This window comes from Bos indicus x Bos taurus, chromosome 27, assembly GCF_003369695.1.
Source record: "Bos indicus x Bos taurus breed Angus x Brahman F1 hybrid chromosome 27, Bos_hybrid_MaternalHap_v2.0, whole genome shotgun sequence".
NCBI classification, from domain to species: Eukaryota; Metazoa; Chordata; class Mammalia; order Artiodactyla; family Bovidae; genus Bos; species Bos indicus x Bos taurus.
The window spans coordinates 19924567-19950385 of record NC_040102.1 but is presented as its reverse complement, the minus strand read 5'-3'; the positions used below and the strand labels follow the sequence as shown (position 1 = coordinate 19950385).

The following is a 25819-nucleotide window of genomic DNA, read 5'->3' as shown; positions in this document are numbered from 1 at the left end:
ACTGTCAGCTCAAAAGGACTCACATACAGACTTTACAACACAAAAAGTTTGTAATGAGAGGATATGTGTATATGTTTTAACCAGTTCAGTGCTGTATTTTTTTTTTAATGGATCTGTTGTCAACATAGTGTGAGATTTTTTTCATTAAAATATCCAAATTTCCAACTTTTAAAAAATAGATTTTATTATTTAGAGTAGTTGTAGGTTCACAGCAGTTTAGCAGCAAATACAAAGATTTCTCATACAGACTTGGTCCCCTCCAACTTTTCATTCAAAATAGAAAGATCTGGCAACATAAGTTATGTAAGAATAAAACTTCCTTGTGAAAGAAAAATCACCTTAACTTGTTGCAATAAAAAATCCTACAAGAATCTGCTATGACAGCTTATTGAAGCTGCAGAAACCTACAGAATGTCAATATTTTGACTCTATAAATTTGAACTCCTAACAGTGAACTTAAAAATAATGTATAGCGAACGATCCCATAATTAAGGGAATTTTAATTTGGTACGTTGTCATATAATCTATAACCAGTGATTAAAAGTTACAGTTGTAGAGTATATGACACAATAAAGCATGTTACAATTTAAGAATACTTTTCCTAAATAGATAGTAACAGTCAAGTGTTCTTTCTAGTTAATTTTCCACATAGTAGTATCGATCGATACCTGCTTAAAAAAAAAAAGTTACCACACAGGTAATCATTTCTCCATTGCTAGTTGAGTCTGACTACATCTACTTTTTGCCTCCTACTTCTGAATTTCTTCCAAGCTGTCTCTCCTGCCTGCTCACCTAAGCCAGAAACCTGGTCATCCTGTTTTCACTTAGTCATCTGTGTTACCACTGCATCATGCTGTTCTCTCTGCCTCCATCTTATTCCCTTTTCTCTTCCACATGGGTGCCAGAGTAATCTTTAAAATTTGAGTTTGATGATGTTGTTCTTTTCAGTGGCTTCCTAACTCTTGCCAGCTTCTTTAGCTTAATGCCTGGTTGTCACAGAATATAAGTGATGTGACTCATGAAAAGGTGTCAGCAGACACAATGTGAAGTTTCTTTAATGGCAAAAGATACAGAGACTTTTAGAGACCCAGTGTTATTTCCTACTGAAGCTTTTCTAATTGTCCTCCTCTGTCTGGAATGTACACTTCATTTCCTTGGTTCTGTTTCCTGGGGTTAACTCTTATCTGACTTTTAAATGTAGCTCAGATACTATTTTTCCCCCAAAGACCTCATTTCCCCCACCCCTGTTTAGGTTAAGTTCTTTCTCCTGTGTTCCTATAGCATCTCTGTCATTATCCAATGTCTTCTAAAGAGCAGTGTTTCAAAAATAGCTATGAAATAAGTGGTCTGTGTCAAATAGATACAGAAAACAAAATTGAGTACTCTAGAATTTCTAAAAGGCTTTATGCTAACATGCCTCAGCATTCTCCAGGAGTAGGGTACAGTATGAAGCATCTTCCAAACAGAGCAATGAGCCATCTATTCAACTATTTATTTTAAATTTCAAGTTTCTTAATTATTCACTTCATATCAGCTGGTGTGTGTGTGTGAAGGCAATGTAATAGGGAAGAGCTTTTGTATTCTATTACAAGTTAATTAATAAAGGGTTGTTGCCTGTAAACTTCAACTACACATAATGGTCCATTCCTAGAAACCCTGCCTCCCAAGTAATCAGCATTAAGGCCTGATGAGGCCCACCTGTGAGTGCCTTCAGGAAGGAGGAAATTAGCACCTCCCCACTGGAGGCTGACCGGAAACAGGAAATACTTGACTGTACTCCCTTCCTGTTTAATATAAAAGAAACCTGAACTCTTCCTCAGGCAAGATGGTACTTTTGGTACATGAGTCTACCATCCTCTTGGTTCACTGGCTTTCCAAATAAAGTCTATTCCTTGCCCTAGCAACTGTCTCTGGATTTATTGTCCTGTCCTGCGCAGAATAGTACAGGCTTGGACTGGTAACTCAAGTGCTGTTTTCTTTTGTTCCCCTGAGGATATTGTAACAAATTTATAGTCTTCTGTTTGCTCCTCTAATTCTGTATCTTTGAGTTTTTGTGTGTGGAGCTTGTTGAGTTTGGTGCATGCCTCTAATGCTTTTGTTTTGTTCAAACCTTCTCTGTATGTAAGATTCCTTGTAGTCTTGTTTGTGGGTCTTTAGTTCTGTGTATCCTGGCCTGCCTCAGTTGATAGGTGAGGAAGAATGACTTGCTTTGTCCTGGGGCAAGCTGATAGTTGTCTTTTGGAGATGGAGGCTCCTGGGAGTCAGGAGCTTCCTGAGGTGCTGCCCCCTTAGAGGCTCCCTCCCCATGGATTTCTGGGGCAGACAGAACGGTTGTCTGCAGGTTGAAACAGGCCGGACACCAGGAGAGAGCTCTAACTTCCTGCTGCTCCAGGCTTCTTCTCACTGTCTACTCAGAGAGGGGCTCCTGCCCCACCTTCCACACTCAGATTTGCCGTGACCTGGTTCAAGGGCTTCAGCTTTGCATTGGTCTTATGTTTGGGGGTTGTCATTAGTTCCTATATTTAATTTTTTTAAACACTTATCTTTTCCTTTAATCTCATCCTTTTTTAATCTTTTATCTTTCTAAGATTCCTCAGAGTTCGTTGTCAGTGTATGTATGGAACCCTTTACTTTCCAGCACTGTTATATAGATTTGCTTCTTAAAAGTCAGTTTCAGTATTTCCTGGAGATTTAAATGGGAGAGGGAAATTGTCTAATGTCTTTATCTAAGCATCTAAACCTTTTATCGACAAGGATCACCTAAAACCCTTCCTTGAGTTAAACAAGGGGAAATGATGGAATCAGAGTCTTGATCTTTTTCAGTCAGTTGGTGACTGAGAAAACAGACGGGACCACGCTGTTTCCATTTCCTTGGGAGATGCAGGTGCTGAATGCATGGTAGCTGTTCAGCTGAACCTAGTCTTAGTTACAGAATCCAGGTTTACACAAAATATAAAGTGAGGAGATAAATGATTCTTCTGTGAAAGGGATCCCAACCATAGCTAGTGTGTCTTGCATTTCAAGGTCTGTTTACGTATGGTTTTAGGGGCTGTCAAAAGTAGAGTGGATGCCAGTTAACCACACATTCTGACAAAAGTTAGCTGTCTCAGCTTTCTTGAGTCCAGAACAGACTCAGAGTTGCTGAAATAAAACCATAATAATTCACTTTTCTCAGAGAACCTAGAGAATAAAATTATTAACAGAAGATCATTTAAATTTTCTCTGGTGAGATTGCAGTATTACTTTAGAACACATATGTGTGTTTACATCCAAAGAGTACTACCTGTCAGTGTAAAGATATGACTGTAAGAATGTTTATCAAAGCATGGTTTATAGCAGTAAACTTGGAAACAATCTAAATATTGATGCTGAAAACTCAGCCTCTGTGCATCAATCGGAATAAAATCTGAGACAGAGTTTTGGCTGAAATAGAAAAGAATAGCTTTATTACTTTGCCAGGCAAAGGGAGACACAGCCCGCCTGTGCCCTGGAAAGCTGTGTGTCCCAACCTGGGACGATTTGTTGAAAGGTTTTAAAGCGTGTTCAAGGGCAGAGTTGCTTGTAAGGAGCTGTGTACACCCATGCCTTTAGTCTGGCCTGGGGGTGGGTGAGGTGGGGGGCAGTCTCCTCCCTTGTCTCCTCCCTTGTCTCCTCCCATCCCTGATTAGCAACTGTTTGAATTTGCCCTTTCAAGGTCATGGAGACTGGAGTCTATTCCTACAAACCAGAAGTGTGGGGACTTAGAAAGGCTTCCATGCCCAGGAACCCCCAGGGGCCTGCTTAGTTTCAGTATTTAATGGTACAGAATAGGTTAAACAATATATTAGAACATTATGTAGACGTTTAAAACTCTTGTAAAATAACATTTACTGATTTGGAAAAATAATTTTTTTCCCTGTTGAGAAAGAATTATTTTTGGAATAAGTTTTTAAAAAGCTACTTGAAATAGCAAAAAATGCAAAATCACATTTGTGATAAAGATTCAGGGAATGATTCTTGTTTTAATTAAGTAGAACAAGCATCTGCCATTTTATCTAACACAACTAATGTAGAGAAGAAAGCAGCTTTCCTTGATGCTCTTGCTCTTAGGGTTGGGCCTGAAAATTAAACCAACTAAAGATTAATAGGAGAAAAGTACACAAATTTCATGTGAGTTTACATATCAGGGAGATCTTCAAAAGGAAATGAAGAGCCAGAGAAACAGAACTGAGCATTTTATACTGGGCTTGATGAAAGTCGTGGTGACAGTTGTGGAGGGATGTGGTGGGTTAAGGAGTGCACAGCACGCCTTAGTGATACTGCCAGCTGAGTGCCAGTGTGCATGCGTGCTCATTCGCTTCAGGCCTGTCCTTTGCCACCTTTGCGACCCCACAGATGTGGCCCGCCAGGCTCCTCTGTCCATGGGATTCTCCAGGCCAGAATACTGGAGTGGGTTGTCATGCCCTTCTCCAGCGGATCTTCCCGACCCAGGGATTGAACCCAGGTTTCCCACATTGCAGGCAGATTCTGTACTGTTTGAGCCACCAGGGAAGATCTGTGTTGCAGTGAAGCATGTCACATGAGTTATTGGGTTTCCCAGTAGATATAAAAGTTATTTTTACATTATACTGTAATTTATACATTATACTGTAGTTTATTAAGTGTGCAGTAGCATTATGTCTTAACACCAATGTATGTATTCTAATTAAAAATACTTTATTGCTAAAAAACACTAACCATCAGTATCAGTGAAGCACAATAAGATGAAGCATGCTTGTAATTGTAGTAAGTGGGAGGGGCGGGGGCCATGTTGCAGGGAACAATGATGCCTTAGCAAGTCCGGCTTCTTAGGTTCTTTCACTGTCCCTGTGTCTTCTGAGATTCAGATGCTCCTTCCTCTTGGTGTAGGGTGGGCACCTCTTAATGAGGTCTTAAGACCTATTTTCTGTTTTAAGAAAGAAAGATAAGGAGGGAGAAGGTCAGAGTAACTTTCCTGTTTCTGCTTTTTTCTTATATTCCTTCAGTTTAAAATATTGAAGATGCCAAGGTGCCACATTTAGGGGCAGCATGTCCTCAACCCATCAGTTGCCATGGCTAACCTGTTTTGGAATTTGTTAATGATGATTCAGTTCTCGTTAATATTACGAATACTACCTTTGACTTCCTTGGTGGTTCAGATGGTAAAGAATCCACCTGCAATGTAGGAGACTTGGGTTTGATCTCGGGGTTCAGGAAAACCCCTGGAGAAGGGCAACATAATTATGGGGACAATGAACACTTCTAGCCAAAAATTATTTTAATCAAATTCACTTTGTTTTCTATAAAAAGACAGTGTCTGAAAAAATGACTTAACACTTCAGTACTACAAATTTAGACAGGCTCCAACTTAGATATGTATGTTAAATGTTTGCTTAATGATGCTAAAATATATTGAACAATTATGGTATTATATGGGGAGGGCTTTACCTGCATTATCTCACTTAATCTAACAACACTTTTAGCAAGATGGGTATTTTTAACATCCCCATTTACCATGTGAGAGATAAGGCTTAGGTAGATTGTGATCACACAAGTAAATGGTGGAGGAAGGATTTGACCCCAGGAAGCCTAATTGAAGCCTAATATGCTCTTGGTCACTAAAATGCTCTACTTGGCTTTGATACTGTTGTGATAAGTATTCCTCTGAAGCATTGACACCATTGACATCTAAGATAACAGAAACAAAAAACTTAAGCCATTTTATTGATTACACAGTGTTTATATCAATACAACTGGGAAAACTGTTTAGTATCCTAGTCTGAACCTGATCCCCAAAGAGAAACTTTAAGTTAGTCTTAATACTGAATATATTTTGAGTCTTTCCCCAACTATTTCTTCTCTTCAATCATAACTTCAGTCCACGAGATGTCAGAGGGGACATCTATGATTTCTCCGTAATTCCATCCCAACACTCTTGAACCTTTCAGGCAACCTGAAATTTACATATTTGAGAGGCTAGGTTTTTATCAGAAGGCAAAAAAAGTCATCAGTTCAGTTCAGTTGTTCAGTCGTGTCCAACTCTTTGTGACCCCGTGAATCGCAGCATGCCAGGCCTCCCTGTCCATCACCAACTCCCGGAGTTCACCCAAACTCATGTCCATCGAGTAGGTGATGCCATCCAGCCATCTCATCCTCTGTCGTCCCCTTCTCCTCCTGCCCCCAGTCCCTCCCAGCTTCAGAGTCTTTTCCAATGAGTCAACGCTTTGCATGAAGTGGCCAAAGTATTGGAGTTTCAGCTTCAGCATCAGTCCTTCCAATGAACACCCAGGACTGATCTCCTTTAGAATGGACTGGTTGGATCTTCTTGCAGTTCAAGGGACTCTCAAGAGTCTTCTCCAACACCACAGTTCAAAAGCATCAATTCTTTGGTGCTCAGCTTTCTTCACAGCCCAACTCTCACATCCATACATGACCACTGGAAAAACCATAGCCTTTACTAGACTGACCTATGTTGGCAAAGTAATGTCTGCTTTTGAATATGCTATCTAGGTTGGTCATAACTTTCCTTCCAAGGAGTAAGCGTCTTTTAATTTCATGGCTCCAGTCACCATCTGCAGTGATTTTGGAGCCCCCCAAAATAAAGTCTGACACTGTTTCCACTGTTTCCCCATCTATTTGCCATGAAGTGATGGGACCAGATGCCGTGATCTTCGTTTTCTGAATGTTGAGCTTTAAGTCAACTTTTTCACTCTCCTCTCTCACTTTCATCAAGAGGCTTTTTAGTTCCTCTTCACTTTCTTCCATAAGGGTGGTGTCATCTGCATATCTGAGATTACTGATATTTCTCCCGGGCAATCTTGATTCGTCCCCCCAAAAATGAGGAAAATAAGACAGGTCTTCCAGAACTACCAATTAAAGCAACCAAAAGAAAAAAAAAAATAAGTTATGTAACTGCTAGATCTTTTAAAAGTATTCATGCTTGAAAAGGATTCTTGTCCTTTTGGATATCAGGCTTCCTTTCAACCATAACTCATTAATACTACTTAACATTTTTCCCTTTGGAAAGATTATAAAGATTATAAATGTTAGAATTCCAAGTGAGTCACCAAAAGATCTGGTTGGTAGATTATACTTGTAATAATTGCATGCCAGCAATCAAAATAAAATTCTGGGGACTTGCCTGGTAGTCCAGTGGTTAAGATCCCAACCTTCCAATACAAGGGATTTGTGTTCAGTCCTGGGTCAGGAAGCTTTAAGATTCCACATGGTAAGGGGTCATGGCCAAAAAAAAAATTTTTTAATAAAAATTCTGAATGTAAAATGTTAAAGTATAGGGAACTTTTATTAGATGGCAGTTATATTCAAGTATTAATAATGAAGACTCCCCAAATAGTAACTTGATAAAGTGACATGATAAAAGTTTGTTTTTCTCTTGCATACGAGAAATTCAGTTTGTTGATTCCATAACCATTAAGGACCCAAACTACTTCTGTCTGCTGAGCTCTCCCTAGTGTTTGGCTCTGATTCTCAGAGTCACTCCTGGTCCAATATGGTTGTTCGAAGTTTGTCTTTCAGGGCCAGGCAGGAAGGGCAGATAGACTCTATACCAGTTTTTGTTGCCGTTTAAAATGAGTTTCTGGAAATTCCACCTCACCCAACTTAACTGTGTTTTATTGGCTGGAACTTAAGCCTGTAGCAACAACTTGCTACAAGAAAAGCTACAATATTGCTGCTCAGAATAAAATCAGGACTCTCTTATTTAGGAAGAAGGGGAATATTTGGTTTTGAAAAGCAGCCAGCTGTCTCTATCTATCATAAGGCTGTAGGAGACATCTCATCCAGACTTCTCAGTTTAAACTCTGAAAGCCCTGTCAATACAGCTGGCATTGGCAGGTTTGTAGTCAGAACATAGGTCTTCTCTTGCTGACCTGTTTTAACTAGAGGACTTGGCAATTGCTTCTTGTTCAGTTGCTAAGTCATGTCTGACTCTTTCCAACCCCATGGACTGCAACATGCCCAGCTTCACTGTCTCCCGGAGTTTGCTCAAACTCATGCCTACAGTTGATTCTACTAATGATAAATTGCTTCCGTGGTGGCTCAGACAGTAAAGAATCCACCTGCATAAGGGAGATTGGATTTGATCCTTGGGTTGGGAAGATCCCCTGGAATAGGGCATGGCAACCCACTCTAGTACTCTTGCCTGGAGAATCCCCATGGACAGAGGAGCCTGGCATGCTGAAGTCCAGGGGGTCACAAAGAGTCAGACATGACAGAGTGACTAAGCACAGCACAATGATAAATTATATAAAGCAATAGTAATCGGTGTAGCACTAATACAAGAGTTCTTTGCCTTTTTACCTCACCAGCTTAACTCCATCTCTTCACAACCCCCTGAGAATATCTCAAAATAGTATTGCCTGCTTATTTGATAATTTTTTCTATGGTCATTTCCCCCTCAAGATACAAGTTATATTGGCTCTCTAGATTCTGTGATTAAAATGAAGTTGTTTTAGTAGACTCTACAAATTTTAATGTTTGCTTTTAACATTAATGGTTTTTATAACTTTGGATAAATTTTTTTTCTCACATTTTCTCCTACAGCATAGCTGAAATACAGAAAGATGTGGAATACAGGTTGCCTTTCACTGTAAATAACCTGACAATTAACATTAATATGTGAGTAGAATTGTATCCTGTTTTTTCATGGAATAGGACTTGGAAAAATCTTTTTATCATTTTGTTTCTTAGCTACTGTCAGAAGTAAGCTGTTTAAAGTAAGCTGAATTTATTTCCTTTTCTAGTATCTAAAGTTTCTTAAACTTACACAATTCTGTGAAATAAAAAAGTTTAAATATGTCATTGTAATAGAGATTGCGGTAAGAAACCATGAAAGAGGAAATGGAATACAAAGATGTAATAGATCTTTCATTGATTTGCACTAAACTCTTCGCTGGAGGCAGGCTGAAAGAGTGAGCATGACAACAACAAACAGTGGAAGGGATCGTGTGCAGACACTGTTAGAGGAACAACCACCTTTACATCAGAAACAAGTTAAAATATTCTAGTTTTCAGCAACCAATATAATACATCAGCCAGCAAGTTCACAGTTGAATTTGATCTGCCGATTATTTTTAAAGAAAAAAAATTAAAAGTAAAAAATAATAATCATTATTAAGGTTATTAAGTAATAAAGAGGAAAGTTTGGGCAAAGTGATTGCTAGTACTCATTTAGCCCTAAGTGCATTTATTAGACTTCAACGTGAAAGAATTATTATTACCTCAGATTGCATTAGGTGGCTGGCTGCTCAAGCAAGTGTTTGAGTGAGGTACAGTAAAAATGCACTTAACTTGAAGATAGAAACTATGTTTGTTCATCGTCAGATCTTCATTGCCTAGTGAGGTACCTTCACGTGGGATCCCATATTAAATCCTAGTTGAATGAGTGGAAATTAAACGGTGAATATATAGCAGTGCCAACCATTATGCTGTGTTATGTCAATATATGGGAGCTTTATTAATCGTCACAGCCGCCCTGAAAACTAAAACAAATTATATTCAAGTAGGTAGTGAATACAGTAGTCAGGAGAGAAACCCAGACTGTTTGGGCTCCAAAGGCCATTCATTGCCTCTTTTCCAAAGTAGTTTAACAGCCTAAACTATATACCTAAGGTAGTTTTCTCTCTCATCACACACCCTGGTACAGCTAAGTAGGAGAAGCCAACAAAGACCTAGTTTCCCTCTTGACAACAATAGTTCCCTGAGCCAGGAGGGGAACGGAGTGGCAATTTAAAAGGATGTATTCATCTAGATTTTAGAGATTTGCAAGGTTCCATGTCCCGTAAAAGTGCATTGTTGGAGACTTCACTCCCTAATTTCAAATTTGCAGTAGTTCTTAAAGGGTTAAGATTTTTACTCTTTTTCCTTTTGGTACTGAGAATTTACTGTTAATTAGCTGAAACCATAGGACTGACCTCAAAGTTGGGAGAGATGTGTTAATTGAGACATTTCAAAGAGAGCCGCATAGCACCAAGGCATGGTGTCAGCTCCAGTATTCCAACCCTAGTACTTCTTATTTTATCTACTTGCTCATTAAGAATTCAGTGTATAGTGAAACACTTCTTGGCAGCATTTCAAAAGAAGGAAAGCCACAAGAAAGTTAGATGCCAAGACCTGTGGTTCAGTAAAAAGCCAGACTGGCATAACATGGTTCACCTGATAAAAATGTATAATTTCTGGCTGAAATTTTGGATAGTTTGGTATAATGTGATGTATTTGAAAGCAATTATTGGCCCAGTTTGAAGAATAGTCTATAATTCACATTATCCTTACTCCACATTAAGAAGGTTTTACTATATTGAATTAATTATAGTCTCGTTGCCAAAGTGTGTCTTTCTGTATAGGTTCAGTTAAGTCAACAACCATAATAGAGCACTAATTACTGAATAATCTGAATGAAAGTGTGAAAATTTAATTTGCTTTTAAGTAACTTTGTTTTAGAATTATGATTATATAACTCTGTTCTACTTTTGCCAGATTGCTTCCTCCACAATTTCCTCAGGAAAAACCAGTGATCAGTGTTTATCCACCAATACGGCATCACTTAGTGGATAAACAAGGAGTGTATGTTACCTCCCCATTAGTAAGCAATGTATGTATATGCTATGATTTATTTCAAAATGTTCACTATACTTAATAGATAATCCTGATTTGGAGGCTTTTTGTTTTTCAGTGGTGAGGACCTGTTGATGTTAAAACTTGGGTTCATTGTAGATCTTTTATAGTAGTTAGGAAGGGATTAAAATTCAAATTTGCCTTACATTTTTTAGAATATGTATATGATTCACTAACGTGAAGGACTATAACTTAAGTGTACTCAGTATTTACCTTTGAACCTTCAGATTACTGTCAGTAGTGAAGTGTGGAAATAGTTCAGCTCCAGTATTAACTAAATAAACTTTTAACCTTATTTATGGTATTGCTTCTATAGTAAGTTGTGGATGTTCAGTTGACATAATATCCTTTGCCTTTCATTTAATTTTTGACTTATAAAAGTGGATGTAAGGTTAAGTTTTACAGTTTAATTATCTTAATGAGACTATATAATCTTTTTTCGAAAATGATTTCGATCACTGTGTATTACTGTTACTTTTAGTTTACAATGCATTCAGATCTTGGGAAAATTATTCAGAGTCTATTGGATGAGTTTTGGAAGAATCCTCCAGTTTTAGCTCCTGCTTCAACAGCATTCCCATAGTAAGTATGTTTGTAACAAAAGAGTTTGTATATACATTTATTTACTTTTGATCTGAGTAATCAAAGCATAGCTTAAAAATTCAAATAAGGTTAAAAGGCAGTCTGCTTTCCACATCCTCACCTTCACAGGCAGATACATTCATACTTTTCAGAGGTAACTGGATTTTATTTTTTAGCTGCTTGTCTAATATTTATCTTCATCTTTCTGAATAATATATAGATACTGCTCTCTGTTGATTCTTTGATTTTAGATACCATCTACTGACTTCCTATCATGATTAATGAAGGTTTTAGTTATTTTTCACATACCTTTCTTTTCCCTCATCCTCTGTGAAATTATGATTTTTACTTAAGTTTGTGTTTGGTACTTTCATTACATTGGCTCTCAGAATATTCCCTTCTGCTGAGCCAAGTACTTTATAATGATTACATTTCTGTTGTGGTATAATTTTTTGCATTTCTCTGGAGTTAATAATTACTTCAGTTTTCCATCAGTTTTGTATTCTTTGATATTTTTAATTTCCCACCTCTTTTCAGCAGCTCTGAAAAATATCATTCAAATAATTTTTTCACATCATCAAGCCTGTCAGGTAATCTTGAGGTTCCAGTATTTTTTCCTTGCAAATATTGCTCCATTTTCCCCCTCCATTCTGAATTACTGTACAAGCGCTGTCCTGCCATCCTGGGATTTCCCTTTCCCACCTTCCTGTATGGGACTCTCCTTTTCCTGCATCCTGTGTTTTTTTCTTTCTCAGGCTATTTCCTAGTTTCTTGCTTTACTTACTCCCTGTGGCTTCCTAAGTAAAGGTGTGTTCAAGTTCCTAAGGATGAGTAACAGTTTATCCTAAAACTTGTGGTTGAAATAATGAGCATTTATTTTCCTTGTGAATCTGCAGTTTGGTTAGGTACTAATAGAGCTTGTTTGTGTTCCACCTTTGGCATCAACTGGCATGGCTTAAAACAGCAAACACATTTATTTGCTCATTATTCTTCAATTCAGGAAGGGTTCATCAGAGAGCTCTTCTCTGTTCTACTGACCATCAGCAAGCTCTCATCAGAAGCTCTTACCTGGGGAGGTCAGTTGAAATACCGAGATGCAGCCTGGGCTTCCTCACACCACCATGGCTGGGCTTCTGGGGTGAACATCCTGAAAGAGTTATGAGAAAGTCATATTCACCTTCTCTGGCCTAGCTGCTGAAGTCGCGCAGTGTCACTTCTGCTTCATTCAGTTTGTTGAGGCAGTCACGGAGTCCTGATCCGATTCGAGGGGAAGAAAATAGGCTTTTCTTCTTAATGGTGGAGTGGTAGGGTTCTAGAAGAGCATGTGTGCGTGCTCAGTCACTCATTCGTGCCCAATTCTTTGTGACCCCCATGGACTGTAGTCTGCCAGGCTTCTCTGTCCATGGGATTCTCTAGGCAAGAATACCGGAGTGGGTTGCCATGCCCTCTTCCAGGGAAATCTTCCCAACCCAGGGATTGAAGCCATGTCTCCTGCCCTTTCAGGCAGATTCTTTACCACTGAGTCATCTGGGAACCCCCCTGGGAGAGCACATGGGACCAGAAGTAGTGCTGTGACCATTTTTGAAAGTACAGTATGCCTTAAGATGCTGGGAAGAATAATTTTGAGATTTCTTCTTTTTAACCTGCAAATATCTTTAATATGCCCTCATACTTCATAGTTGATAGAGTGTGTTGAAGTGGTTTCCACTGACTTTTTTGTTTTGTTTTTCTTTTTGTTTTTTGTTTTAATTTCTTTTTGTTTGTTTGTTTTATTTGGTTTTTCTCCACTGAGAATTTTGAAAGCATACCTCTATTCCTAAGGTGTCCCGTGCCATTTCGATTTCTAATCCTTTGTTACTTTTTGTGTTCAATATTCTAAAATTGCATAATGCTGCAACTTCTGACAGTCACTATTTCCTCTTCCTCTAATATCTCTTGCCTTAATTGCCCAGTTCTTTTACTTAATTTACTTTTTCTTGTTCAAAAATCAGGTCGTATTTTAACACTGCCTGGAAATCAGCTTGGGCTAGATTATCCCATTCATTAGGTATATCAAACTCAGCCATCACTTTGCGCTCCTGTGTCTTTGTCCTAGAGTCAGAAGCCTCTGTGATATTCTTTATCTAAAAACTGAATTTACTATTTTCTTCCAGGATAGGGCTAAGTATATCTCATTCACCTTATTTGAAAACATAAGCCAAAAAGTCTGTTTGTTCCCATATCAAATAAGTTCTGTGATTTAGTACACATTGTTTAAAAAGCAAGTTTGCTACATTTCTTAGATTATATTATAGGTTGTACCTATAATAGTTTTGTTCAGAATTATTAAGACTTTATTTCAAGGATATATTTCAAGTAGAAATATTCTCATGTTGATCATATTCTTCCTAAATAACACTTTATATTTACATACATGTTATTAATATACTTTAGATAAAAGTAAAGCTCTAAGATTAAGGTGAGCCATACTTTGAAATAAACAAGCTTATTAGAAAACTATCTTATTTTTTTCAATCATAGATTCACTTGGCTTAAAATTTTAAAAATATAAAGGGGTGTGGGGTAAAAAGTTCCCTTCCATTTCTTTTTCTCTTGCAATTCACTTTTTCTTCTCATTGGTATCCAAAGTTGGTTGTTTGAGTGCATATGTATAGAACTCCTGAGATATTTTATGTATATACAAAGAAATATGTACATGCAGTATTTTATTCCCTCCTTTTTTTACACAAATGATAGCATACTATTCCCTTGCCTTTTTTTTTTTCATCTCACTAGTGGTATGGTTCAGAGAGCCTTCCATATTGGTACATAAAGCACTTCCTCATTCTTCTTAATGGCCACAAAGTACTTGTTTTATGGACACAACATAACTTAAGACTCCTAGTAATGGAATTTTTGTTGTTTCCAATCTTGCATAAAAGGCCCACCCTTTTGCCCTTAGTGATGCAATGAATAACATTAAAAACATTTTACCCAACTGTAAGTATTTTGTTGGATACATTGTCAAAGTGGTATACATATTTGTAAGTTTGACTAATATTTCAGAATTGCCCTAAGGAGTAAGTTGTACCAGTTTTTACTCCTGTGCTGCTGCTGCTGCTAAGTCGCTTCAGTCATGTCCGACTCTGTGCGACCCCAGAGACGGCAGCCCACCAGGCTCCCCCGTCCCTGGGATTCTCCAGGCAAGAACACTGGAGTGGGTTGCCATTTCCTTCTCCAATGCATGAAAGGGAAAAGTGAAAGTGAAGTCGCTCAATAGTGTCCAACTCTTAGCGACCCTATGGACTGCAGCCTACCAGGCTCCTCCATCCGTGGGATTTTCCAGGCAAGAGTACTGGAGTGGGGTGCCATGGCCTTCTCCTCCTACTCCTATATGCAGTGCTTATTCCCTTTGCTGACATGGTGATTTATCAAAAGGGATCTTTGCTAATTTTTAAGTGGAAAATGATGTTAGTATAACTTAATTTGTTTTATCGTACAGTGAAGTTGAATCTTTTCCTAAACAGTGAAGTTGAATCTTTTCCTAATTTTTTTTTCTCTTTTCTTGAACTTGTGTATTCTATCTGATTCTCCATTTTGCTATTGGGTTGTTAGTCTTGTCAGTGTGTAGAAGTTCTTTATGTATATATTAGAAAAATTAACCATTTTCCTATGACATGAGTTTCAAATGTTTTCCCCCAGTTTATTTGTCTTTATTTATAATAGGCTTTGTCATATAGAGAGTTTTGTTGTTGTTTGTTTATGTCAAGGGATTTTTATCATTTTCTCTTATGACTTTTGAATTTGGGATCACAGAAAGTCCTTTCCCACCCCAAAGTTTTAATTTCCATGATATCTTCCAGTTCTTTAAGATTTTTTTTTAAATTAAAGAAAAAAGCTTTCTGTTTTAATTTGTTCCATTTGGTTTCTCTTTTATTATTATTATGAGGATCTGGCTTCAATTTAATTTTTTTCCAGATGTCGCAGTGCTATTTATTGACCTCTCTCTCTTTTTTTTTTCACCTGATTTGAAATCTTGTTTTACTATATCCTAATTGCTATATATGCTTGGGAATTTTCTGGATTTTGTATTCAGTTCCATTGATCTTCCTATCCATTGCCAGTGTTTTCCTTTAAAAAAAAGTTTTTTAAAATTAAGGTTTTCTATTGTGTTTTGCTTTATGCCAGGATTAAACTCTCTTTACCCTCTTTTTTCAGGTTCTTTTCTTTATATTATTTATTTTTCTGTATAAACTTCAGTATTACAATTTTAACATTTGTGACAAATTTTCTTCCAAACAATTACAATTTTTTGCTAACTTATGTCATTAAATATGACATTAAATTATGTCAAAAACAGTAGCACTCCCATTTAAAAAATTGTTTAAGCTAGATATATTTTGGAACATTTCAATACTCTGATATGTATTTTTCCCCAACACCACCAAGTAATTCTCCAGTTCTCAGCAAACACCGTGTTCCCTGCAAATTGAACTCAGTTCTGATGTTCACAATTCTGTCCACCTGGAGATGGGGTCAGATCCACAGATGAGGGAGTCACAGACTGCTCCATTTCACATATCAATGGAAAATCCATAGATGGTTCCTGTGCTTCTGACTAACTGGCTATAAATCAGAGGTTCCCATGGATTCCCCCCACCCACCCCTGTTTTGATTAATTTAAATGGCTCATGAAACTTCAAAAATAAATTTACATATGTTTAGTGGTTGGTTGTAAAGGATACAGATGAATAGCCAGAGGAAGAGGTGCCTACAGCAGGGCACGGTCTAGGAGAGCCCTGAGCACAGCAGCTTTTGTCCCCATAGACTATGGATGCATTCACGAGCAGGGCGCTTGTCGAATCTTCCTGTTCTAGAGATTTTATAGAGCTTAATTAGCAGCCCCCCTCTTCCCTGAGATCGATGAGTGGAGCTGAAAGTTGCAACTTTCTGTCACTTGGTCTTTTTGGTGACCAACCCCGTCCTCAGACTGTATAGGGATTAGCCTATATGTTGTTAAGTTAGATGCCTGCCCCCTCAGGATGATGCTTTAAGATGGGCAGATGAGCCTCTATCACAGTAAGTGGGGTCCTCTAATGCGCTGGGCCCTGAGCCAGGAAATCCTGTGCCTCCGAGCCCTTTGAGAGCTGTTCTTAGTTTGCCGTGCCTTGTGGCTTTCTGGGATGTGAGCTCTTTTGTCTTCAGAGCTAGATGTTTGGGGTGTTTTGTCTCTCAGCCTCAAACTCAAACCTTAACCCTCCAGAGAAAAGCTCTGGGTTTTGAGTTTTCTTCAGGTTGTAGGTCCTCTTCCTGAGGGTGGGGTTTATGGTGAGATTGTGTCTCAACCTCTCCTACTAGCCTAGATGTCATTTTCTTCTTGTTTGCCTGATTTGCTCAGATACTTTGGGGGTTTTTTTCCGGATGAAATTGTTCCATATATAGCTGTCGATTAAATTTCTGTGGGAGGTGAATCCAGGATCTTCCTATGTCACCATCTTGAATCAGAACCCTGTATTTATCATCTTGCAAAAATATATTTTCTGACTTTATCTTGAGTACATACTGCTGTGCCACTTTTTCTAATATATATGCATGATTTTTACATGCATCTTTTAAAAAAAAATTCAGGAAAGGCTTTCCTGGGACTTGTGCTGCAGCACGAGGGAGTGAACTCAAGAAACTGGGTACCCTTGCTTGCTCTCCGAGGAGAGCAGGCTGGTTCCTCACATGGAGTGAGGATGGGGGCGGCTTGTGGTTGGGCAGAAGAAGGGGTGGCCCAGCTGGCCTGCCTACCCCATGGTGTTGCTGTGTACAAGGATCATGCATAGTACCCTGCTTTTGCCCCAGGTACCTCAGAAGTGGCTGTTGGTTTGTGGCCTTTTTGTGACATTTCATAATTTTGTAATATTATTCATAATTACCCTGACTGCGGTGCATTCGGTTGTTTTTAGGCCCTTAAAGTTTCTTTGTATTCTGTTGCTCAAGGAGACATTTGTCCAGGTGCAGGCACTCCATCCAATAAAAGGTCTCAGATTCAAGGTCCCAGCCTATCTGAGGTGTTTATGCATCTTTTTTATAGTTAAGCATTTTTAGCAATTCATCTATACAATTAATTTTTCTTTGAAATTTTCTAGAAAAGCAGTCTTGACTTTCAGTCAGATTTTGCCAAATATAGTGAAAGCTACTAAACAATTGCTATTTGAACAAGTTTCGTGGACTAAGTGTTCTCCATTTCTTCTCTGAAAATATTCATTGATGCCAGTAGAATGCTCAAAACTCAAATATGGCCTTTCTATTCACTTCAACTGTGACCAGTTGAACTTACATTTTCTAAAACATACTTCTTTTTCATGGAAAGAAATAAAAATATTCTTTTTAAGGGGTGTTCTTATTTTTCCAATTTATATGATATCTAATTTACTTATAAAAACTAGTGGCCCCTGCCATAAACAAATTCCATCTATAGTGCATAACAGTTGTTATTTAGAACAATTAAGGAATAATTTTACAAATTTACTCCTAAAATCTAATCGCATGTTTTTCCTCTCTTTCTCTTTAGCCTGTACAGTAACCCAGGTGGGATGCCTCCTTATGCTTCTCAGGGTTTCCCATTTCTTCCTCCGTATCCCCCACAAGAAGCTAACAGGACTATCAGCTCTTTATCTGTTGCTGACACTGTTTCTTCTTCAACAACAAGTTATACAACCGCCAAACCCGCTGCTCCTTCATTTGGTGTCCTTTCAAATCTGCCATTGCCCGTTCCCACAACAGACACTTCAACACCGGTTGGTATCTCCAGATATCTGTATTTTGTACCCTTGAAATACTCAGTCAGCAAACATCATATTCCTCCTCGTGCCAACCACTATGGCACAAAAGATTTTTAAAAAATCACATTTTCAACTTAAGGAACAATGTCAAAGAGGTAACCATCAAATAACTGTAAGTAGAAATGTTAGTCTAGAGTTACTATGAAGACACAGTTGAGGGAATAGTCAGTGCTCCCAGGGACCAATGTAGAGCTAGAAAGATAACCTTTATATAAGATGAGATTCTTTTTTTTATACCACTTTATCCTTGGTGCCTCAAAGTATGCCTGATCCGTACAGTAGGTGCTCATTTAAAATGAGGCGGATGAATGAATGAGCTCATGCTTGAGGCCACATTTTGATAGATGGTAATGAATTTGCCAGGATGATAAGGTGTTGTCATGTAAGGTAATTCTAAGAGGCAGCAGCTCTGACAAAGATGTGGAAGCATAAACCAGATGGCACATTTGTGAAGCCGCCTGTTACAGAACCCTCAGGTTTCATACAGAACGCAGGCAAAGACACAAGAAGGATTATGTAGGAGAAGCACGTGTCAGCTTATGGAAGGTCTGCCCTAGGGTACTAAGGACATGTAAACCAGTGTCTCATTGGTTTAAAAAACTGTGTTCTTAAATTAAGCTGGTAACTGCTGCCACAAGGGACATTACTGAGGGAGAGACCGTACATTAAACGTATTGAGATTTAAAGGCCTTTATTTTTAACCCTTAGTAAAAGAGAACTTTTCATGGGTCCTTGATTTTAAAATGTGACCCATATATTCAGACAATGTATATTCTATTCCTTATCTTCCCTACTGTCTTATAGAAGTTACTTAGGTAACTCTTGAGACTTTTTGCCAAGTTAGTAACTTTTCTAAATGTAGTGCCTTTTGCTTGAGACATACTCATATACATCAATGAAACACGCATATAATTCTCCACATTTGTCACAGATATCTCACAATTGGAGATTTGTTTTATAACCACAGGTAGTCACATGATCCTTCCTCATCAAAAAAAAAAAGAAGAGCCAGTAACCCTATATGTATAAAGATGCACTGAGAAAGATGGAGTGAAAAAGAATGGGAGGGTAAGGACAGTGTGGAGTGCCAAGAGGATGTGTGATAGTGAAAATAGTTATTGGATGCAGTACATTAAAAGTTACTTTTATAACCAGATAGCAATAGTCGAAAAGATGGCTAAAACTTAGCACTATTTCAATCTCTCTTTAGATAAGCCAAAATGGTTTTGCTTACAAGATGCCTGATATTCCTGATACATTTCCAGAACTCTCAGAACTAAGGTAAAAAGCTTGGACAGTAACATTGGTGTTTGTTGTCTATTTAGTTTGTAAATGCACACATCATTTTCATGTTGTCACTATTGCTGTATCTTAGTGGGAAGTGGAAAGTTTTATGAATCTGTGCTATGTCTTGCAGTTCATATTTATTGACTTTGTAGTCTGTATCCAGGAATTTCTCTAGATCCTGGGAATGCTATAATAGTTACCAGGATAACGATGTCCTTTCTCTTGTGTGGCTTACCTTCTTGTGAAAACTATTTCTGAATACATTAAAGTTCTCATAAAGTAATAGAAAAGTGTTTTTACAAAGCCATATTTTATTCAGATTTATGGCAGAAAAGTTGAATATTCAAGTTTAAGGTATCATTTTTCATGAGACACTGTTTCCCTAAGAGGCTCCATGAAAAAAATGTTCTGTGGTCACTCAGGCTTGTAAAGTTGCACTCTTTATACCACTGTTGAAGGTTTATGGTAGTCATGAGGCTATTATCAATGAGACTACTTAATGCTATTTAAAATGTTTGCAGTTGTTCTTGTCTTTAGTATATATCCCACCAGGGATGTACAGCCAAATACTCATGAGAAATCCTATAGTTAAAAAAAGTTGAACTTTGTTTGACCCAATGTTTTGCAGTCATTTTTAACAAAATAGTGACTTATTTTGTGCTGATAACGTTAATTAATGAAGTTTACAAATACCACATACATGTTATAAAGCAGTTGAATGCAGTGTGATGCTTGCAGCCACCCCAGAAAATAGGTATTATTATTGTGGCCGTGTTATAAAGGATTCTTTCCTTTCTTCGTTTTTAAAAAAATTATTATGAAAATGTCAATACGAAAAGATGAACCTCTTTGCTAACCTTCCTCCAGCTTTTTTACAGGAAATATGGGTATAGGTCAGAATTAAACTCATAAAACTTTTTAAAATATTTGAAGTGTTTTAATCCATTACTATCTTTTTTTTCTTTCTGTTTTTTTTTTTTTGTTTTTTTTTTGTTTTTTTAAAACAGTTCCATCTTTAGTAGGGAACTTTGGCAAAACAAAGATGCCATGGGTTCATCATGAACAGTTTTTTTCCCTGACCTAAAGTCAACCATTTTTCTGAAGGGAACTTATTCTTTTTCAAAATAACAATTCCAGTAAGATAACAGTATCAATAACAGTTATTGAAAGCAGAGTAAGTTCTCCTTTTGTTTTTTACAATTCATTTGTCTTTAGGATATATTTCATCAGAGATGTACAGCCAAATATTATTTTTTAAAGGCTTTTTAATGAAACTTTTTTGGATGACAATATAACTTAGGGAAAAAAAACAGGTTCATTTATTTCCTCTTGCTTTGAACTTTAGAGACTTTTTTTTTCCTTGTTTAATTTTATTTTTTAATTATATAGTGCTTTTGTGTGGATCTCTAGTCAAAACTGAAAGACACTCAAAAGCTTGAGCTTGCTCCATACCCCATCCTTCCAGTTCCCTCTTACACTCTGGATATCGATTTTTGCTTTGGGATTACCCTTCCACCATTGTTTTGTAAAAACATTTTTATGAATACATGTACATAGACACATACCTTTATCATTTATTGTGATAGCCACATGCCTATTAGCTAAATCGTCTTGATACTGTGTTTAGACTACTTTTTGTTCCATTGTGTTTGGTGTTTTATTTGCTTTTAAGGTTACAGTTTGCCTTCTTCCGAGTATATATAAAAATACATGTCAAAGATTATGTAGAACTCTGTCAGCTGAACAAAGCTGAAAAACTGGATATTTATTGTCATGGAGAAAATCTAGATAACTGACATTCATTAACATTTTCTTCTATTGTGTTTCTAGTGTGTCACAACTTACAGATATGAATGAGCAAGAGGATGCATTACTAGAGCAGTTTGTGACTTTGCCTCAACTAAAACAAATTATTACTGACAAGGATGACTTAGTAAAAAGTATTGAGGAACTAGCAAGTATGTCTTTCTTTACTTTTTAAATTTCCCAAGAAAAATGTGATCTTTATCTAGAAATAAACTAGAATTTATCTTACAGGAAAAAATCTCCTTTTGGAGCCCAGCTTGGAAGCCAAAAGGCAAACTGTTTTAGATAAGGTATGAGTTAGTTATCATTTTTAAGAAGTCCATATAATTTTAAAGTAGAATGAAACAGCATTTTGATTTTCTCTTTTAGTATGAATTACTTACACAAATGAAATCAACTTTTGAAAAGAAGATGCAAAGGCAGCATGAACTTAGTGAGGTAAGATTGTTGAGCTGTTTTCTTTTACCATAAGAATTTTTACTCTTTTTTTTTTTTTTTTTGACAGTTAACAAAAACATGTTTATTTTTGTCTTCAAAGAACAAACTGTTCTTTTCCCAATATAATCTTGATTAACTTACAAAAATGGGCATTTACAATGCATCGTCAAAGCATTTCCCTTTAATGGGAAACTTGACTTCACAGAATACAAACATTAAAAGACTAAAAAAAAACTTTTGTTGTCATTACAAGACAGAACAGCATCTAGCATAAGTCAAGGAAGTCATTCATATTTCAGGTCCTTGTCCTCCAGGAACCAGCATTGGTATATTATTTCCCTTTAGAAAAATTGGATCTAATTTAGTAATTCTTCTTCCTTCTGGTATGATTTCAAATTCAGTGACATCTTCCAATACCATATTGACAAAGTCACCAAATCCCAGAAGTATACCAACAGTCTCCTCATCACTCTTCATCTCAATGTGAATTCTTGATCCTATCCACTCGTCCACAAGCTCTAGAGGAAGCAGCTGCAACGGGTTAGTGGTCAAATTAGCTGCCATGGCTAAGCTGGAAGTGGACTAGAAGTTTTACTCTTAATATACACGAGCCACATTCTTAAATGTATTATTATCAGAAAGCATTTATTAGGCATTCGAGTTTATAAGGAGATGATAAACAGCCTTGAGTTATGCAGATGAACAGCTCTCAGTTTTATGAGCCATTATCAGTCATTTTGTGGTCATGCAAGAGCATTTGGTTCCAAAACAGAGAAATATAAAAAGCCCCATAAATAACTGCTCTGGGAGAGTTATTATAAAGCCAATTTAACTCTTCTAATAAAAGTTAAAAAGAAAAATTTTAGTTTTAGACTTACTTGCAAGCCTGTATACAGCTATCTTAAACAAGAAGTTAGCAAATTGGAAAATATAACATATAGAAAGTATAAAATATAATTCACCACAAATAATAACTTTATACTAGAAATCTAGTTATGTGAAAAATCGAAAGCTTTTTATAAAATTAACCCTTGTTTCTGAAGAAAAAAAAAACTTTAAATTAAAAGGGGGAAATCATTTAAAAAATTAAATCGGACATAATCTTCATATATCAACAACCCACATCATAACTAACAATATTCTGTTTCCTTTAAAATCAGGAATTCTAGGAAGTGAAGCCAATGTAGTAAAACATAAACTAGAAATAAAACAGGAAAAGAAAATGGTAAAGAGAATATAAATTTATAAAAGATTTCATATAATACGATCGTTCTTTTTAACTTTTTATTTTGTATTGGGGTATAGCCGATTAACAATGTTGTGATAGTTTCAGGTGAATAGCCAAGGGACTCAGCTGTACATACACATATATCCATTCTCCCCGAAACTCCCCTCCCATCCATGCTGCCATGTAACACTGAGCAGAGTTTTCCATGTGCTATACAGCAGATCCTTGTTGGTTAGCCATTTTAAATACAGCAGTGTATACATGTTGATCTCAAACATCCTACCTATCCCTTTCCCCCATTCTTCCTGCCTAGGAACTGTAAGTTCATTCTCTGTGTCTTTGTATTATCTCCTTGCTTTCTTTCCCATGTGGTCTTCCTCCATTTATACTAAAGTTTTTGGCATGTTCTGGCCTATCTCAGTTTTTGCAAGGGAAGATTTACCTTTGTTTATTGATGTGTTTTTGGCTATTATGTTCCTGGTCGGCTATTAAAAGGTATATGGTACTCTAGACCTTTGTCCTGGAGTATAATTTCATTGCCTTTAGGAGCACTGGAATCAGAGGGTAATGTGAGAGATTTTTAAGATTACTTGATCCAACCAATTGCTGACACTGTGCAATTGTTATATCTTTTGCATTGCACTAAGCTTGTTGCATATGTTGCCCATTATTCCACACAAAAACCTATGAGGGTAGGTATTGTTACTATTTTTCCATTTTACAGATGAGGAAACTGAGGCACGTGGATATTAAATAACATCCCTGAGGTCATACAAATGGAAAGTGTCAGAGTCAGGAATCACACATAAGAAGTCCTCCCCTCTCTTAGCCAGAAGATCTGAGAGAATCAATTGAAATACTTTTGGAGGCACTTTAGAGCTTACTAGATGAAGAGGCTTTTCTCAGTAATCAGCACCATTCCTTAGACAAACTTAATAAACTCATTCCTTAATTTAATAAAGAATACTAGAAACCAAAAGCAAACATCACAGTTAATGACTCAACATTTCCAGGATCATTTTAATGTTAGGAGTGAGACAGTGATGCCCCAATATCACTATTTAGCTTCTATCCCATTTTCCTTCCCACTAAGGAGTTTTTCAGAGCACTAGATATTAATGATTTTCTTTCTTGATTTTCTTTTTCAGAGCTGTAGTGCAAGTGCTCTACAGGCAAGATTAAAAGTAGCTGCACATGAAGCTGAGGAAGAATCTGATAATATTGCAGAAGATTTCTTGGAGGGAAAAACAGATATAGATGATTTTCTCAGTAGCTTCATGGAAAAGAGAACAGTATGTAATATTCTTTGGTTGAGGACAAGTGACAGCGTAATATCAAATTACTTATGTATTAGATCAGATCAGATCAGTCGCTCAGTCGTGTCCGACTCTTCGCGACCCCATGAATCGCAGCACGCCAGGCCTCCCTGTCCATCACCAGCTCTCGGAGTTCACTCAGACTCACATCCATCGAGTCAGTGATGACATCCAGCCATCTCATCCTCTGTCGTCCCCTTCTCCTCCTGCCCGCAATCCCTCCCAGCATCAGAGTCTTTTGCAATGAGTCAACTCTTTGCATGAGGTGGCCAAAGTACTGGAGTTTCAGCTTTAGCATCATTCCTTCCAAAGAAATCCCAGGGCTGATCTCCTTCAGAATGGACTGGTTGATCTCCCTACAGTCCAAGGGACTCTCAAGAGTCTTCTCCAACACCACAGTTCAAAAGCATCAATTCTTCGGCGCTCAGCCTTCTTCACAGTCCAACTCTCACATCCATACATGACCACAGGAAAAACCATAGCCTTGACTAGACGAACCTTTGTTGGCAAAGTAATGTCTCTGCTTTTGAATATGCTAACTAGGTTATATTCATGAGTAAAAAAAAAAAAAAACTTAGCACATTACTGAGCTGGAGTTTTGAGAGCCATGAGAGGAAACTGAAGCGCCTCTGAGAATGATAGCAGCTTGCTACTATCACTTTATACCTGCTTGTTGTGAGTACACAAGCATGTGAATCACATAACAGTTCTGTTTCAGAAATGATAGCTGCAGTCTACTCTAGTCTTAATAGTCAAATACTATTTTTTAAAGTCTTTAATGAAGCTTTTTTGGATGACAGTATAACTTAGGAGAAGAAAACAGGTTCATTTATTTCCATTTGCTTTGAACTGTAGAGAATTTTTTTCCTTGTTTAATTTTATTTTTTAATTATATAATGCTTTTGTGTGGATCTCTAGTCTAAGTCTTAAAAGTTGTGATATACTCCTGAATAACCTGTTTCATAAGCTGTTTAAAATTTAGGAGAATAACTTAAAAAGGTTTTTTTCGTTTGTTTATTGTCCACACTGGATGGCTTGTGGGATCTTCATTCCACAGTCAGGGATTGAACCCAGGCCACTGCCATGAAAATGCCAAGTCCTTCCCACTAGACCACCAGGGAATTCCCTATGGAGATTTTTTTTTTTTTTAATTTTTTTGTTTTAATATTAATTGAGAACATTCTGGAGATAGTTTCTGTTCTAGTATTTCCATTATATTTAAAGAAAAGATATTGAAGTCTGCTTAGCAGTATCTTATCCTTTGGTAAGTCCTATGTATTTACCTAATTTCTCTGGAACATCACAGTTATTTATAACCTTTATACAATTAAGTTCTACTGTAAAGGAAAGTGGGCCAGATTTTATTATTCCCGTTTTCCACGAGAGAAAATTGAAGTTCAGGGACATTATTGACTATAGCTTTAATGAGGCATTCATTTCTAGTCCTTTTTTTTTTTGGTACTATATAACTGTATTGTGAGGTTTTTGTTTGTTAAGCTTCCAGGGTAACAACAGTAGGATTTATTTTCATATTTTTAAAACACAGATATTTGAAATTATATAATCAGAGAACTGGTATAAAGGATCAGAATGTGTTTTACATTCTAGAGGTTTACAGACAAAGATTATCTTCCAAACAAAATTTTTTTTTTTTTTGATTCTTAAATTCTGTGCCACCTTAGACATCCACAATTTAATGTCAACGAGTTGAAAGATTCTTACTT

General features: G+C 37.1%; 1 protein-coding gene and 1 pseudogene across 1 annotated transcript in view; one reads left to right on the top strand and one right to left on the bottom strand.

The window, feature by feature from the left end:
• Positions 1–25819, top strand: part of VPS37A (VPS37A, ESCRT-I subunit) — a 34510-nt gene that overhangs the window by 4943 nt on the left and 3748 nt on the right. The window contains exons 2-10 of the mRNA XM_027530131.1: positions 8560–8634; positions 10492–10606; positions 11111–11211; positions 17750–17975; positions 19231–19301; positions 21138–21265; positions 21345–21403; positions 21483–21551; positions 23928–24071. Of these exons, the coding sequence (XP_027385932.1) occupies positions 8560–8634; positions 10492–10606; positions 11111–11211; positions 17750–17975; positions 19231–19301; positions 21138–21265; positions 21345–21403; positions 21483–21551; positions 23928–24071 (988 nt within the window). The remainder of the gene's footprint in view (positions 1–8559; positions 8635–10491; positions 10607–11110; positions 11212–17749; positions 17976–19230; positions 19302–21137; positions 21266–21344; positions 21404–21482; positions 21552–23927; positions 24072–25819) is intronic.
• LOC113885023 lies at positions 21606–22804 on the bottom strand (annotated as a pseudogene).